This window comes from Rhinatrema bivittatum, chromosome 4 (genome assembly GCF_901001135.1).
Source record: "Rhinatrema bivittatum chromosome 4, aRhiBiv1.1, whole genome shotgun sequence".
NCBI classification, from domain to species: Eukaryota; Metazoa; Chordata; class Amphibia; order Gymnophiona; family Rhinatrematidae; genus Rhinatrema; species Rhinatrema bivittatum.
Window position 1 is genome coordinate 221,026,216 of NC_042618.1, and position 16,213 is coordinate 221,042,428.

The following is a 16,213-nucleotide window of genomic DNA, read 5'->3' on the forward strand; positions in this document are numbered from 1 at the left end:
GTTGCAGGCCCCAGAAGGCAACAGCAAATCATTACAGTATACTGCTGAGTGTCACAGTCGCATGGTGAACTGCGCTAATTTAAATCTGTTACAGATAAGCTACCTACCAACATGCTAGGTAGGCACACAGTGTCAGTGTTCTAGACCTCTCTCCCTATTTCCTTTGAAGTCATGAAAGGCCTAATTTACTAAATTAGTCAAAGACAAGTCTTCTAAAATAGCTATTCTGTTTGTTAATTTTTTATTATTTAAATGACTGACTTATTTTACAAGACTGCTACTAAAGAATCTGGGACCAGGCTGACACATTGTAATCTTCTTTCTTCCAGACTTGACAGGTGGCTTTGCGCAGCTGTTGATTGCTTGGAATATTTCCCTGACCAGGATATAGTAATGCTCAGTCAGCAGCTACCTCAGAACACTAAGGACAAGACCGAAGTAGACGCACACAAGAAAATGCTCTTTGATGTTCTAGCAAAACATTACAACCAAGAAAGGGAACCTTTCCTCCACAGCCATTATCTCGATATTCATTTGGGAATCATTGAACTTCTAGGTAAGCATGAATTACAACATCCTTTTGATTATTTGTAAATTTTAAGAAATTAGAAACAATTATATGTGGCAGGTTCTTTTTATTTATTTTACTGGTTTGTTTGTTTTTAAGTGAAAAATTCCCAGATTTATCTTCTACTGTTTGATCTGTACTCATTTGCAGCCAGACATTTTAACATCCTACATGTTTCTTTTTCATTAGCTTTTGAAAAAGTATTATCAGTGGATAAAGAAAAAAAAAGTTTGTGGAAAGTCATAGTAGCCATTTTGGTCCTGGAGGAAACTGGATACTTTATTCAAAGTTCATGTTTACTTGGGCTTTTGAGACCCCACAGATCAGGGGTCGGGAACCCATGGCTCGCGAGCCAGATATGGCTCTTTTGAGGGCTGCATCTGGCTCGCAGACAGTCGCCACACTTTCCCGCTGACCCAGCTGCTCCCCGATCCTCCTCCGCCCGGGCTTAAAATGCTGTCAGCCCGGGCGGAACGCGGCAGGACAGCTGGAGTCAGCGGCACCGGCGTGCTCTCTTCTTCCCGCCCCCCCCCCCCCCGCGACCCGGAAGAGGAAGTGGAGAGTATCGGGTGCGTGCGCGGCAAGAAGAGGCCACGCTAGTGCGCTCTGCATCGGCCCGAAGAAAAGACTGCAGCGCGGCTCGGAGGAAAATGAAGAGCTTCAACCGCGGCCGATGGGACTCCGCCTCCGCGAGGGCTGAAAATGAAGAGGTTAGCGTTGGGAGGAGGCTGCTGCGAGTTCCCGGGGTGAGGGAGAGAGAGCAATTCACTCTCTCTCCCTCACCCCGGGAACTCGCGGCAGCAGCATGTATTTATTGATTTTCAGCCCTCGCGGAGGCGGAGTCCCATCGGCCGCGGTTGAAGCTCTTCATTTTCCTCCGAGCCGCGCTGCAGTCTTTTCTTCGGGCCGATGCAGAGCGCACTAGCGTGGCCTCTTCTTGCCGCGCAGGCACCCGATACTCTCCACTTCCTCTTCCGGGCCCCGCGGGGGGGGGGGGGGGGGCTGTGTGTGTGTGAAAGAGATTGCATGTATGTGAATGATTGAGAGCCTGTACATGTGAAAGAGAGAGAGCATGAATGTAAGTTTACCATTAGGAACCTGTATGTGTAAGTTTGTGATTGAAAACCTGTTTGTGTGCAAGAGTATGTGTGTATGATTGAGATCCTTTGTGTGTGAGAGAAATCATGTGTATGTATGATTAAGAGCCTGTGTGTATAAGTAAGAGAGAGATCATGTGTGTCTGTGTGTGATTGAGAGCTGGTTTAGGTAATGGAGCATGTGAGTATGTGATTGAGAGCCTGTGTGTAAATGAGAGAAAGAGAGGACATGTTTGTAAGCATGTGAATGAGAGTCTGTGTGTGAGAGAAAAAGACAGCATGTATTTATGTGATTGAAAGCCTGTGTGTGTGTGAAAAGATAGACAGCATGTGTGTAAATGTGTAATTAAGAGCCTATATAAGTGAAAGAGAAAAAGCATGTGTATATGTGAGTGACTGAGAGCATGTGTGTATAGGTGTGTAATTGAGAGCCAGTGTGAGAGAGCGCTGGTATGTGACAGAGAGGAGAAAGTTCCAAGCAAACCACCCCACCTCCTGCTAATTCAGAACAATCTCAGGACACCTGGATATCAAACGTTCCCAGGTATGCATAGCAAAAAAATGTTTGTATCCTTATTATTTTTCATTACTGGGTCTTTGTGTCTGCTATTTTGAAATATTTAGTTGGTATCTGGAAATGTTTTATATGAGTTTTTAATTATTGGATATTCCACTCATCAGCTGTTTCGAAATATGTTCTTTTTGTTAGTACAGTTTTACTGCTGATGATTTTATATTTCTTGATTTGTTTTATAAGGATGGGTGATGTTTCTTTTTTCCTTTGTTACACTGCATTCAGAGACTCTGGCTTGTTGCAGTTTCCAATTCAGTTTTTGTCTGCATGCTTCTTGTTATGCGTTTTGGTCTCTTTATTCTATGTTAGGTGAGGGACAGCATGTGATTCAGGTGAGGTTTTCTGCTGGCGTGTAGTTTCTGTGTAGGACTCTATAGCAGCCTGACTTGATCCGTTTTCCTAATAGGAGATGTATTGGTGTCTTAAGGCCTGGTGTAATATTTTCAGAGACTTATTGTACTTTAAAAGTGTGATCTTACATAAAATGCATACATTTACTTGTATTTAAGTTTTAAACATATTGTATGGCTCTCATGGAATTACATTTTAAAATATGTGGCGTTTATGGCTCTCTCAGCCAAAAAGGTTCCTGACCCCTGCCACAGATGGATCTCATATAAACACAGAAACATGATAGCAGGAAAAGACCATTTGGCATACATAGTCTGCCCATCCACACAACTATTCGGCTTTACAAACTTTACCAATCCCTTAGATGCCTTCGGTGTTTATCTTATGCTTTCTTGAATTCAAGTCTCCACCACTTCCATGCAGCCACTGCACTCTCTGTAAAGAAATATTTCCTTTGATTACTCCTGAGTCTACCACCTTTCACCATCATCCCATGACTTCTCGTTTTTGGGTTGTTTTTTTTTTAATTTGACAATTTTTATTAAAGACAAAGTGAAAACAGCAATAATTCAAACATGGTTCATATATATAAAGAAATAGTGCAAAAGACATTTTAGTATGTTTTAGTATATTATTAATAAGCTTGATGCAACTTGACACACAATCTGTCTTTAATATTTAACTGAGTAGGTAATAACTGACCCCTTGCCCCCCCCAAGCCTCCATGCCCCAAAGAGCAACAGTAAATATTAATCACCAGAAGTACATTGCCTAAGAGCAACCCAAAATGACACCTAAGAGCATATCTGTTGTCATATCCCCATGAGGATGAGGTAGTTAAACTGTTACAAAGTGTATCCTACAAGTTCAAACCTCAGGAAGAAAGCTAGCCCCAGAGATCCTCTCTGGAATGTTAGAATCCCGCCATTGAACATAAGCTGACCAAACTTTATAAAATTTTACGTTGGAAAGCTGTAATCTTATTCATACTATACAAGTTATGCACTCTAGGGAACAAGCCCTGTAGAGAAGGAACCTGTGAGCATCGCTAATAACTAGCTATTTCGCAATGTGCACCTGTTATGACTTGTAATCACCAGTTTTTGCTGAAGCATATCCCTCTCTGGTATGGGTACATTAAGCAGTGCTTGCAAAGGAGACAATGTAAAAGTCAATCCCATAATTCCTTATAACCAATTTGAAACTGCTTTCCAAGCAGCTTGAATGAGAGGACATGACCACCACAAGTGAAAAAAGGATTCCAAGCTCTCCACACCCCTTCCAACATCTATCTGAAGTTATCAAAGAAAAACGGTGAAAATGGACAGGGGTGTAATACCATCAGAAAAACACTTTATATCCCTTTTCATTTAAATTAGTGGCAATAAACCCCTTCCCCATTGCTGAGAAAATATTTCTCCAATCCTCTTCAGATAAAAGGGATCCTCAGGTCCTGCTCCCAGGCCTTGATATAGCTCTGTTTAGAGGAGAGAGAGCCTTACTCAATAGGATATAACGTTTAGATAGTAATTTCCCCATTTTATACGCATTTCTATACCATGATTCAAACATGGACACTCCTTGAGCAAAGTTTTGTGTGATGGAGATATCTGAGAGAAAAGGCCGAATCTGTAAATATGCAAAAGCTTCCTTATCTGGAAGTTCTAGGAAACTTAAGGGACTATTTACCCCCCCCCACACATGTTCTATGCAATAAATCTCCTGCTGTTTCCATATAAGGCTTGGGGCAAAAGCAACATTACCAATTAGAAAAGAACTAAGATAAAAATCCCGCTGCCCTCTCAATAAACTCTTCCATGCCTGTCAGCCCTGAAGTGTATGCAATACTGAATTAGGCATCTAATGGAGAGACCTCCACGTTTTCTTAGGTTGCCAGATCGCCTGCTCTAAAGAAACCCAGGGTTTAATGAGCTGCCTTTTATGCCAATCTATAATTACCCTGTGGTGAGATGCCATGTGGTACCAAATTAAGTTGGGTACTCCTAAGCCTCCCTGTTTCTTAGGGTTTAACAACCCTAGGTGGCTTCCCTTTCCAAATAAAATGAAGAAACCTCTTTTGCCAGCATTGTAGTACTGGCTTTGGAACTGCATAAGTTATGGTTTGAAAAAGATAGCAGATTCTATGTATTTACTTATTTATTTAAAAACTTTTCTATACCGTCGCTAAGTTCTATACCATCGCAACGGTTTACAAATAGGCACATAGACTAAGGTAAGTAAATGTAGGATATCGTACATTCTAACAGGTGCCAATAAAGTTTGGTTACAATTTCATAAATAAAATCATTATTTGAGTAATGTTGGTCAAGTCCAGGTATATTATTGAGTTACTATCTCTTTGAGATATTACTTCTTAAATGTAGGATTGAGTAAATTCATTCTCATCTGCATTACCCTGTACTTTCATTCTCTACCCTCCACACTCTTTAGTGAAGGCTTTTTTAAAGAGCCATGTTTTTAAATTTTTCTTAAAACGTTCATCTTAATTATGGCAATTCTACCTAACCAGGCTATATGGTATCTGTCCCACTCTTCCAAGTCCTTATATATCCGGGACAACAAAGGAGGATAATTCAATTGAAAAAAAAATCTTGTGAATTTCCAGTGTGTATTCCCAAATATTTGATTTGGCTTTCCAGCCATTTAAAGGAAAATTTAGATTTTAATAGCTTAACTTGAGCAACTGGTGGTGTGAAATTTAAAATCTTTGATTTCTCCCAATTGATAGATAAACTTAATTCAGTCTCTGGGTTCACCATCTCTTCAACCGTTACCCCCAAAGAAACCATAGGATTAGACACTGTAAATTAAAACATTGTCTGCAAACAGGAACATTTTCGAAGAAAAGGACCCCACTGTGATACCATAGATCATGGGATTAGCTCTGATCCTCGTAGTAAAAGGTTCTAAAAAAATTGCAAAAAGTAATGGTGATAGGGGACAAACCTGTCTCGTGCCTCTGGCATTTGACTAACCCCTTTTATTTTAATGAAAGCTTTGGGATGGTCATAAAGCTTAATTATCCATGCAAGAAAAAGGGTCCAATTTCATTTTCTCTAACGTTCTAAAGAGGAAATGCCAATGAACTAAATCAAACACTTTTTCAGCATCTATTGTGAGTACATGAAGGGATCTTTTTGCTTACACTCCCACCGGATAACATCTGTTGTTTTGCAAACATTATCAGATGCCATGCGGCCCGTAACAAATCCTGATTGGTCAGGATGGACGATGGAAGGTAAAATAGTTTTAAGTCTATCAGCAAAGATCTTGGCAAGTATTTTCAAGTCCAGGTTTCATTATGAAATCGTTCTGTAATACCCACAAAGTACTGGGTCTCTGCTTGACTTGGCTATAATCATAATACCCCACCATGTTAGAGAAGCAAGGAAGAGCTCTCCCTTCTCTAAGGGCGTTGAACATCTTTGTTAATGGTAAGGCTAACTAGTCGTCATTGCATGATAAAACCGTGCTGAATGTCCGTCAAGGCCTGGAGATTTACCGGGCTTAAATTTCTTAATGACCTGTAAAACCTCTAGCTGGGAAATCTCATGTTCCAGCCAATCTCATTGCTGTTCAGTCAATCTGGGCAGAGAAACCTCTAACAAATAGGCATCAATGGCCTCTGGTGTTATAGAAAGTTTAGCACCACAAAGTCCAGAATAAAATTGCAGGAATCGTTGTCTGATATCCTGATTTGTGGTTAAGAGATTCCCATTTTCATCTTTAATTTTCACCACACTATTCTGACTACATTGCCCTCTCAGCTTGTTAGCCAGTAATTTGCCTGCTTTATCGCCCTCAAAATGCTTCTGTTTTACTAATTCTAAACTGTGAGCTATCAATGTAGCATCTAATTCGGTCAACCTTGTTTTACAGGTTTGTAACTCTTGGTAAATTTGAGATGAAAATGAAGTCTTATGGCAGCGTTCCAGCACTGAGATCTTAGGTTCAATTCTTCCCGGGCTATCTCTTTTTACATTTTTTCTCATAAGACACTTTGGCTATAAAATGACTACGCGAAACAGCTTTAACGGGAGAAACATCTGGAGTATCATTAATAGTAAGATAGGACCAAATATGATTCTGAATTTGCCCTAGAAAATCCTTATCCGTAATCAAACTATCATTTAATTTCCAAAATAATTGCCCTGTATCATAATTATGGAACTGAATTGTAAACCAAACAGGAGTGTGGTCCGACCACGTTATTGGTTCGAAATCAGTAGAAGTAGCTCTATTAAACCCTTGTCTATTAGTATTAGATCTATCCTTGAATATGATTTTTGTGGGCAGGAGTAAAAGGTGTAATTGCGAGATTTGGGGGAACAGGAGCACCAGACGTCCACCACATTAGCCTGAAAGAAAAGATGCTTCAGAGTACTCTGTCCTCCCTGAGAATCAGAAGAAAAGCTAGGAGAATTATCTATAGTAAGATTTAAAGTGACATTAAAATCTCCCCCAATTATTAGAGATGCAACAGATTTTTCTCAAATCATAGTGCTTATGGACTGGAAGAACTGGCTTTGTTGTGTATTAGGAGCATATATGGAGACCAGAGTATAAATCTCTTTTTCCACTTTGATGAGCAAAAGTAAAAAAACGGCTTCCTGGATCTTTGTAACAATCTTGAAACTCAAATATAAAATCCTTATGGAGGCGAATGCCTATGCCTGTATATTTAGCAGACTTAGAGCATGCAGCCCAGTACTGTTAAGGAAACTCATTTGAGCGCATTAAATGATCATATCAGGCTTTCAAATGCGCCTCCTGCACCAAGACAAACATAGAAACATAGAAATGACGGCAGATGAAGACCAAACGGCCCATCCAGTCTGCCCAGCAAGCCTCACACATTTTTTTCTCTCATACTTATCTGTTTCTCTTAGCTCTTGGTTCTATTTCCCTTCCACCCCCACCATTAATGTAGAGAGCAGTGATGGAGCTGCATCCAAGTGAAATGTCTAGCTTGATTAGTTAGGGGTAGTAACCCACCGCAATAAGCAAGCTACACCCATGCTTATTTGTTTTACCCAGACTATGTTATACAGCCCTTATTGGTTGTTTTTCTTTTCCCCTGCCGTTGAAGCAGAGAGCTATGCTGGAAATGCGTGATGTATCAGTCTTTCTCCCATGCCATTGAAGCAGAGAGCCATGCTGGATATGCATCGAAAGTGAAGTATCAGGCACATTTGGTTTGGGGTAGTAACCGCCGTAACAAGCCAGCTACTCCCCGCTTTGTGAGTGCGAACCCTTTTTTCTTCTCCCCTGCCGTTGAAGCAGAGAGCTCTGCTGGATGTGTGAAGTATCAGTTTTTCTTCAGCCCTGCCGTTGAAGCAGAGAACTATGCTGGATACGCATTGAAAGTGAAGTATCAGGCTTTCATGGAGCCAGAACTAAAGCCCTTTACATTTAAAGAGCATATTTTAAAAGTTGTCATGGAAATTTATGAAATTTAAACTCTAGAAGCATAGGAACAAGCCTCCAATAATGAGCATCAAGATTGCTTATTAGGTAAGTAAGAGTTAAGGCAAAAAACATTAAGGATGAATTCCATGTCCTCTGCCCCCCCCCCCCCCCCCTGTCAAAAATATCAGCATGACCCTTTGGTGATAAAGCTAACATGCTTAATCTCCTCCCTCTCTTTTTCCCTCCTCCCAACCCTAAACCCAGATAGGCTTGCCTGGTAAAACCTCACAGACCTTTGTTGTATGCAGGAGGAAATATCATCAAGACTATCAGTGCGCACTCCCCCCCCCCCCCCCCCCCCCCCGGAGCTAACTAATCTCAAGAAACAACAAACCGCGAACATTCAGAGCTGAAAACCAATAAGGTATGAGCACACGCCACCTCAGCATTTAAATGAATGAGAGAGACCCTCGTATCCCAGCCTGTGCCGATAAGAAACCGGCTACCAATAGAACCTAATGTCTGTTCAGTGTCCTCTCAATGTCCTCATGTGTCTTTCGTTGCCACAGAACCCTCGGAGTTTCGGCAGAGTCTTCACCCGCTCTTGCCTATACGTTGCCACCTACGAAGAACTTCATTTGAGGCCAATGCTGGGACCCGGATGATACTGATAAGGCCGGGAGGCCTAGTTCCTGGAAGACGGCATTCGTCCCTCGGGTGGATAGTGAATTTTTCCAAGAGCAATCTTCAGCCCTCCCAGGAGTTAGAGTTCCTGGGAGCCTGCTTTGACACTCAAGTGGGCGAGGTCTTCTTGCCTCATGTATGGGCCCTCAAGTTGATCGCCCAGATTCGGAATCTGCTCTCGTTGCCGTTGCCAACAGCCTGGGACTACTTGCAGGTCCTCGGGCGATTAGGTATCCTGAAAGGCTTGGCTAAAAAGCCATGTTTTAAGTCTCTTTTTAAAGACAGAAGGGCAAGATTCTCGTCTGAGGTCGGGGGGGTTACGCATTCCATTGGTGTGGACCAGCAGTCGAAATGGCCCGTTTTCTGATTGATGTTTTGGCTTGGGTAAGAACAGGTAAGGTAATTAACAGGTAAGAACTAATTTTCCTCTATAGAAAGTTAATACCCCCTTCCAAAACGTTCATGTTACATTTGCTGGTCATGGGGCCTACCTGCGACCAGCAGCACTCACTCCTTCACCGCTGGAGAGACGCCTGGCGAAGGAGCAAGATGCCGCAATTGCCTCTTCTTCATCTCTCCTCCCTGGGCTACCTCTAGGTGCACGCGTGCATGCTGCACCACCTCTTAAGGGGTCCACAGCGGGAACCAGGGCTATTGGAGCCTACCAAGGACATCGCACGGCTGGATATATAAGGCTGAGCCACACTCTCTAGCCTCGTCTCAGTAGCAGATTGTCTACACTGTGAAGAATAGCTCCTATTCCTTCATTTCAGCCATGCCTCATCTCTTCAGCCCAGCCTTGCCTCATATCCTCTCCACTTCTAGGACTGACTTCTGGCTCTGACCCTTGCCTGGTCACAAATCTTTGTTTGCTGCCTGCCTTTGACCCTAGTCTGGCCCTGGATAGATGCCTATGCTATAATCACAGAGGCTCTCGCTAAGACCTGCCAGCCCCCTGAACCCAAGGGCGCAATCCTTGGGGAAAGGGGTTGGTATAGATGAGAGCCTAGAGGGCCTTCTCCATAGGTTGAGCCAATCTCACCACAGATCTTACAGATTGCTGAGGCCATGGATTCTGCAGACCTCATCTCACTCCAAACTATTCCAGGCTTTGCCCAGCACATCCAAAAACAGCAATGCATCTCAGAGTTCTGTCTCTTTGTTTGGCATGCAGATTTATAGGCCCTTTCCCAGTCCTGCTTCAAATGGGTCCTGTTACTTACCAACTCAAACTTCCCATCATGTTAAGGATCCATAATGTGCTCCATGTTTCCTTACTGAAACCATTACTCCTCTCTTGGCCTTCTCAACAACCTCCCAAACCTGTGGAGGTCTCTTCGGAAGAAGACTCTGACTACCAGGTACAGGAAATCCTAGACTCTCACAGAAGACACAATAAGCTGTAATATCTCATATCGTGGAAAACTCATGGGAGCCAGGAGCCATCCTTTAAGCCCCCTTATTAATATGGGAATTTCATCGCCACTTGATCCAGAACCAGAAGGGAAGGTACTGTTACAATTGCCAGTCGCAGGTTACTCGCTCTTTCGCTGCTGGGGAGACACCCGGCGAGCTAGTCGTGGCAAGACACCACTATTGCCTCATCTTCCTCTCTCCTCTGTAGGCTGTCTTGGTGCACACGCATGTGTGCACTGTACCACCTCTTAAAGGGCCACAGTAGGAACCATGGCAGCTGGCACCTTTCGCTGACGTCATATGGCTGTGTACTTAAGGCCCAGCTGCGCACCCTAGCACCACCTCAGCAACAGGCCGACTACATTGGGAAGTGTAGTGTGTGTTGCTGCTCCTGTTCCTGCGTTCCGGTCTTGCCTTGTCTCTCCAGCCAAGCCTTGCCTCATCTCCTCACCTCTTCGGAGACTAACTTCTGGATCTGACCCTTGCTTGGACACTGACCTTTCTTGTTTGCCGCCTGCCTTTGACCCTAGTCTAGCCCTGGATCGACGCCTACACTATTGCCAGAGTCTCTCACCTAAGACCTGTCTACTCCCGGAACCTAAGGTCTCAACCCAAGGGGAAAGGGGTTGGTATAGGTGAAGTCCCTATCAGTCTCATTTTTTTTTCCCCAAGAGTATCTCCACCAGCTGTCGGTGAGAGCCTGTCTCGCCTCAGAAGCAAGGGTCCACAAATCTTACACTTCAATTTTTTTGTTGGCTTATAGCCTGCAATAAAATGCATTAAACGAGTGTTTGTTCCATGTAGCCTCACATATCTACCCCACAACTGGCAAGTGAAAAATATGTATTCCAGAGCTCCTTAGAAAATGAACGAGAAATAAAAACATGTCTGGAATAGCATCCAATTCACTTTATACTTTTGTGGTAATCTTAAATACTTAAAGCGGGGGGTTTTTTGTTTTTTGGTTTGTTTTTTTTAAGGCGTGAAGTATAGTGCGTTGATGAGCAGAAAAAAAAATCCTCATTTAAATGCTTGCAAGTCTGATGCACTGATGTAACAAATGATGAAAAAATGTTCAAGGGGCTAAAGACTTTCAGTTCAAATCTGTAAAGCAAAAAGGATTTTCGGGGGGAGGAGCCAAGATGGCCACACGGAGAGTACATGAGTTGGAGTAACTCCGTAAGCAATTGATTGTTTTCCTGGAAATAGAAATGCCTTCCAAACGAAAGGGAAAAGTACAGACATATCCGTCAGTTACTTTTCCCTCAAGTTTACATCAGGAGATTACAAAAATCATGGACTCACCAGCACAAAATATTCAGAGAGCCGAGGAAACTGGTGCACGGGTTGGCGTGGGAGAGCCGACTCCGCCCGCAGAGGAGAGGCGTCTCTAAGCCCTGAGCTGAGGCAACTGCCGGCTCAGAGGGCGGAAGCGGTGATGCCGAGTGCAGGACCGGTAGTTTTCAAAGCTGGTCTCAATGCAGAAGGGTCACCGTGGATTCCTGTTGGTGTGGAACCCGGGCCATTGACGTAGAGTCCAGTGGAAGGACAAGCGCCTGCGGGAACTTCAGGTACTGATGGGAATATAGAAAGAGAACTAAACGCAGAGTTGGGTCCCAGCAGTGAATTATTTAATATTCCAACTTGCCCTGAGCTTGTGACACTCGATGCTATATGGGACTTGATGGCTGGGATGGCTACAGCTTTAAATTCTTTAAATGACAAGATGGATCGCACCAATTTACACTGTTCTCAAAAATCAATAGAATTACAGAACCAGGTTGATATTTTGAAGAATAAAGTTACGGGACTGGAGGAGAGAGAAAAAAACTTTCAGGATTTCAAAATAGGACATCTCGGTCCTTAATTGCTGCTATCAAGACGTGTGGAACATTTTGAAAATAAGGCCAGACATTTAAACCTACGCTTGATTAATTTTCCAAGGGTAGTTGGGGATATACCCTATACAACCCTAAAGAAATTTTTTTGTGAAAAGTTGGAATTCAATGAAGAGAATATACCTTCAGTTAACACATGCTTTTTTTTCTCCCGGTCTCAAGAGCACCGAGGAATGCCAACAATGCTCCCTTTCAAGGGAATTTGACAAATTTCTTGGAGAATTCAACTCTTGAGGTGATCGATAGAGGAACATTTGTTAGTATCATTTATTGCCGCTAAAGATTTAAACCTGGTCATGGAAAGATATTTTAGGAAATATCCTATTAATTTCTATGATTCTCCTGTCAAAATATTTCCTTAGACCCGACGTCGAGGGTTTTTGTTGGGTTGGGATATTCGTTTAAACTTCTTTTTCCCTGTAAATGCTATGTAACAAAGGGAGATGATCGTTTTGTATTTTTTACATCTGACCAATTGAAAGAATTTGTTGATGCCAGGAAACTCGCCATCTTAACTCAGTAAGATAGAAACGTGCTGTAACGTGCTAGTGGTAATTTAAAATTTTTATTTCCTATTTGCTCCCATTAAATTTTCTGTCTCCTCCTCTCTCATTTTTTTCTTCTAGGAGTGGGGAATTTTTTCGCTTTAAATGGATTTCGTTATGCCAATAGAGTAAATTTGAATGACTGTAATTTTATATATTTTCTTTCTTTATGAGATGAATGGTTATTTCAAATGGAATATTAGAAACTATAATGTCCCATGTTATTTCTGTTTAAGCAAAATTGTATTTTGTTTATTAATTTGGAAAATGATAAATAAAGAATTAAAAAAAAAAAAAATCTGTAAAGCGATTAACAAATATTTTTAAATAAATATAGGGCTGATGTAATAAGATGCGCCGAAACTGCCATGAGTTTGTGTGCCTGTACGCGTGTCTTCACACGCAAAGCCCTATACTGGGATGTAATAAGGGTTTTGTGCACGGGGAAAAAAAAAAGGCGCGTACAAACGTGCTTACAGACCTGCAGTTTTTCCTGTGCAAATACATGCTAACGGCATGCAAAGAAGGCGATTAGCTAATCATAGGTAATGCAGGGAGCCGCACTAATGTGAGTTTGTTTTTTTTTTTTTAATGCAGGCTTTTTACCGCCACGGTCAGGGAACGAGTTAAGTGTTAGCGCCGACTCTGAGGGCCTGTGTCGGCATCCGAGCATCCTGAAAACCACCTAGCTGAGGGCCTATCTCGGCGTCTGAGTGGCCAGCTTTAACTAGACCCTTTCTGGTGCCCAATCGTATAGATTCATGACCAATTAAGCGCCTAGCTCAGCGCCTGAGCAGCAAGATTAGCTAGGCGACTTTCTGGGTGCCAGAGCGCCCATAGTCACTCCTGGCTTGAGTACCTGTGTCGGCACCAGAGCATCCAGTTTGGTGCCCAACTGAGCAACTATCTCGCTGCTATGCCAGTGTGAATTAGCATCCATGAAAATATTTGCCATGTTTTCTGCAGCACAGTTATTTGAAATATTAAAAATACTTTCCAGGGTCATACTTTAACTTAATAGAGAGACCCGCTTGCTTTTATGTGCGAATTATTGGCGCGGGTTTTGAGCGCGAATGCAGCTGCTTATTACATATGGCTTTTTCACACTTAGGTGCACGCAAATCATTTGCATAATTTATTTGTTTTTTACATCCTGTGGAAGTGGCAGCTTCAGCTGCTCGCTGTGATCAAAACCTGCGCTCATAACTAGCACATGTTTTGCCGCGGGTCTTATTACATCGGCCCTGTAGTCTTTAAAGCTCACCTAGGAGGAGTACTTATGATGATCAATAAGATACCAAGGGTTGGCCCTGGGGCAGTATTGCGCACTACTCTGCAGAGGACTCAGATTTCATGCCCAGCTCGGCTCTTCCATTGCCCGGGTGGCTGGGGATGCTGCAGAGGCAGCATTCGCAGCCTTTTGGGGGGGGGGGGGGGGGGAGAGAATTCTCTGTCATTGTGGAAACACAAAGTGGCCAGATTTAGGGCTCTTGATTGCAGTATTCTGGAAGGGGTCCTGGTGCATGGTCACTGGCTGATTGAATTGAGTCAGTTGGAAGGGGATATAAAATAGGGAAAAGCAAACCCAGGTCATTCTGAATAAAGGCTCATGGTGCCAGATCCCAGTAGAATCCGGGTCCAATTGAGCTGGAAGCCCAAATGGGTAGGAGCAAACTGTAGGGCAAAAAGAAAAATACCACCAGTTTACAAAGAATGCTAATAGAAGATGATACAGCATGCCAATAACAGTAATAGAAGATAATATGCATTTTGCACATCTCTTGTCAGGCATTTTATATAATGGAAGAATCCATTGTAATTGTTATATTGTTGAGTTAAAAATGAAAGAAGTATTTGATTATGGTTATTAAGCCGCTGTATAAATTAGTCAACATAAAGGCTGGCTAGATGAAAATGCTTCCCACAGACAAGCTTTGCAGTACAGAAAACACTTAATCAGGGCTGGGATTACACAGTACAAAACACGCTCTCTTGCATTATTTATTATTTTTAATTACATTAGTATACCCTCAATGGTCCTAGGCAGTTAACAATAAAACATACTTATCCGATAATACAACAAACAGTATAAAAGCAATCAAAAACAAACCACCTTTTCTGCTTTCACTTGGGTGTTGAACCCCAAAGGATGGTTCTCATGTCACCCCCCTACTCTACACAGGGCCAGATAACATCACCATCATCTTTTATTTAAAACCATCTTTCCATTTCAGCTGTGCCCAAGGTCAGTTTTCTAACATAATATTAACTTACATAATAACTGTGTATTTGGGATGGAGGCAGGGGAACTTAGTACATCTAGGCCACAGATCTATTAGTGGGGGTAAGAGGAAGAACTTAAAAACATTAAACACTTTTTTTTTTTTTTTTTTTTTTAGCATTCTGATTTTCTTTTACCCCTGACATTGGCTTTCCTTGAATTTTCCAACAGTTCTTCTTTATTCCATCTCTGCCTGTCTCCTGGCTTAGCCACAGACCTGCCTGTCCAGCTGTTGCTGCTGTGCCTTTCTCTTTGGTGTTCACTTGATGTGGGATTACTTGGCACTGAACGTCTGTGCGGCTGCATCGTTGAGTACCACCACCTCTTCCCTGCCTTCTTGACTGCCGAACAACTCTGAATCTCTTCTTGCACCTCCTTTCATTTCAGGTTCTCGCGCCACACATTTTCGTCTTTCTAATTTTCTGTTTATGACTATGTTTTTTTGGTTTTTTTAAAATGCTTGTGGCATTTTTTTTCATGCACTTTATAGTTGCAGAGACATGGAAATTCTTTTCTCTCTTGTTGGTTATAATTTTTTACTTTCATTTGACTCCCAAATGCATAATTATCCATTGAATGTGTTTGTGGCAGCAGAAAATGCCATCTTTCAAAGGACCAAGACTTGCCTAAAAGCTTCTGGCAGTGCAGATGATCTCCCCTAATAAAGAGAAAGCGTGCTGCACAAACTTAAGATGGCCCTGGACATCCTTCATTTTGGTGACTGGCACTTGCTGAGCAGATCTTCTTCAACCAACTGATCCTTGTTAGGCTTCTAAATGTTTATATTTTTCTATAGATAAATGATTTGCCAAACAAGTAAATCCAAGATGGGCAAACCACAGCCCATGGCGGTGAGTCCATGTCTGGCTCATGGCATCTAAAGCATGTCAGTTGCAGCTGGAAGTGCCTTTGTCAGGCTGGAAGTGATGTTGTTAGCCCATCTAAACTCCAAGAGATATGCATACCTGCCACCTGCCTGCTCCCCCCCCCCCCCCCCCCCCCCCCCCCACCAAACAAAACTATTCATGCTTTTTGCCAACAGACCTCTGATGGAGACCTCTCCCCAGATATCCATTGGCCCACAGACGAGGCCCCAGTGTGGCCTTTGGGCCAGAACATTTGCACACCACTGATTTAGTAGACTTAAACTGGATTTTTTTTCAACATTTTGTCCTTGTTTCTCCTCCCGTAGCCTTGGGTTATTTAAAGCAACACTCCACTGGTTTTATTTTGTTTTAAAGTGTGTTAGTGATGGGTCTAGGAAAGCTGCTGACATTAATGCATTGGGAAGAACTTTATTAGTTGTTAGATTAAAAGAAATGAACATATAGTCTTTGGAAGAACTTGATGCATTAAGCAGTACATTTCC

General features: G+C 42.5%; 1 protein-coding gene across 3 annotated transcripts in view; it reads left to right on the forward strand.

The window, feature by feature from the left end:
• DEPDC4 (DEP domain containing 4) overlaps positions 1–16,213 on the forward strand; it is a 56,886-nt gene that overhangs the window by 30,024 nt on the left and 10,649 nt on the right. For all 3 annotated transcript variants that reach the window (XM_029599737.1, XM_029599739.1, XM_029599738.1), the window contains exon 6: positions 330–556. In XM_029599737.1, coding sequence (XP_029455597.1) covers positions 330–556 — 227 coding nt within the window. The remainder of the gene's footprint in view (positions 1–329; positions 557–16,213) is intronic.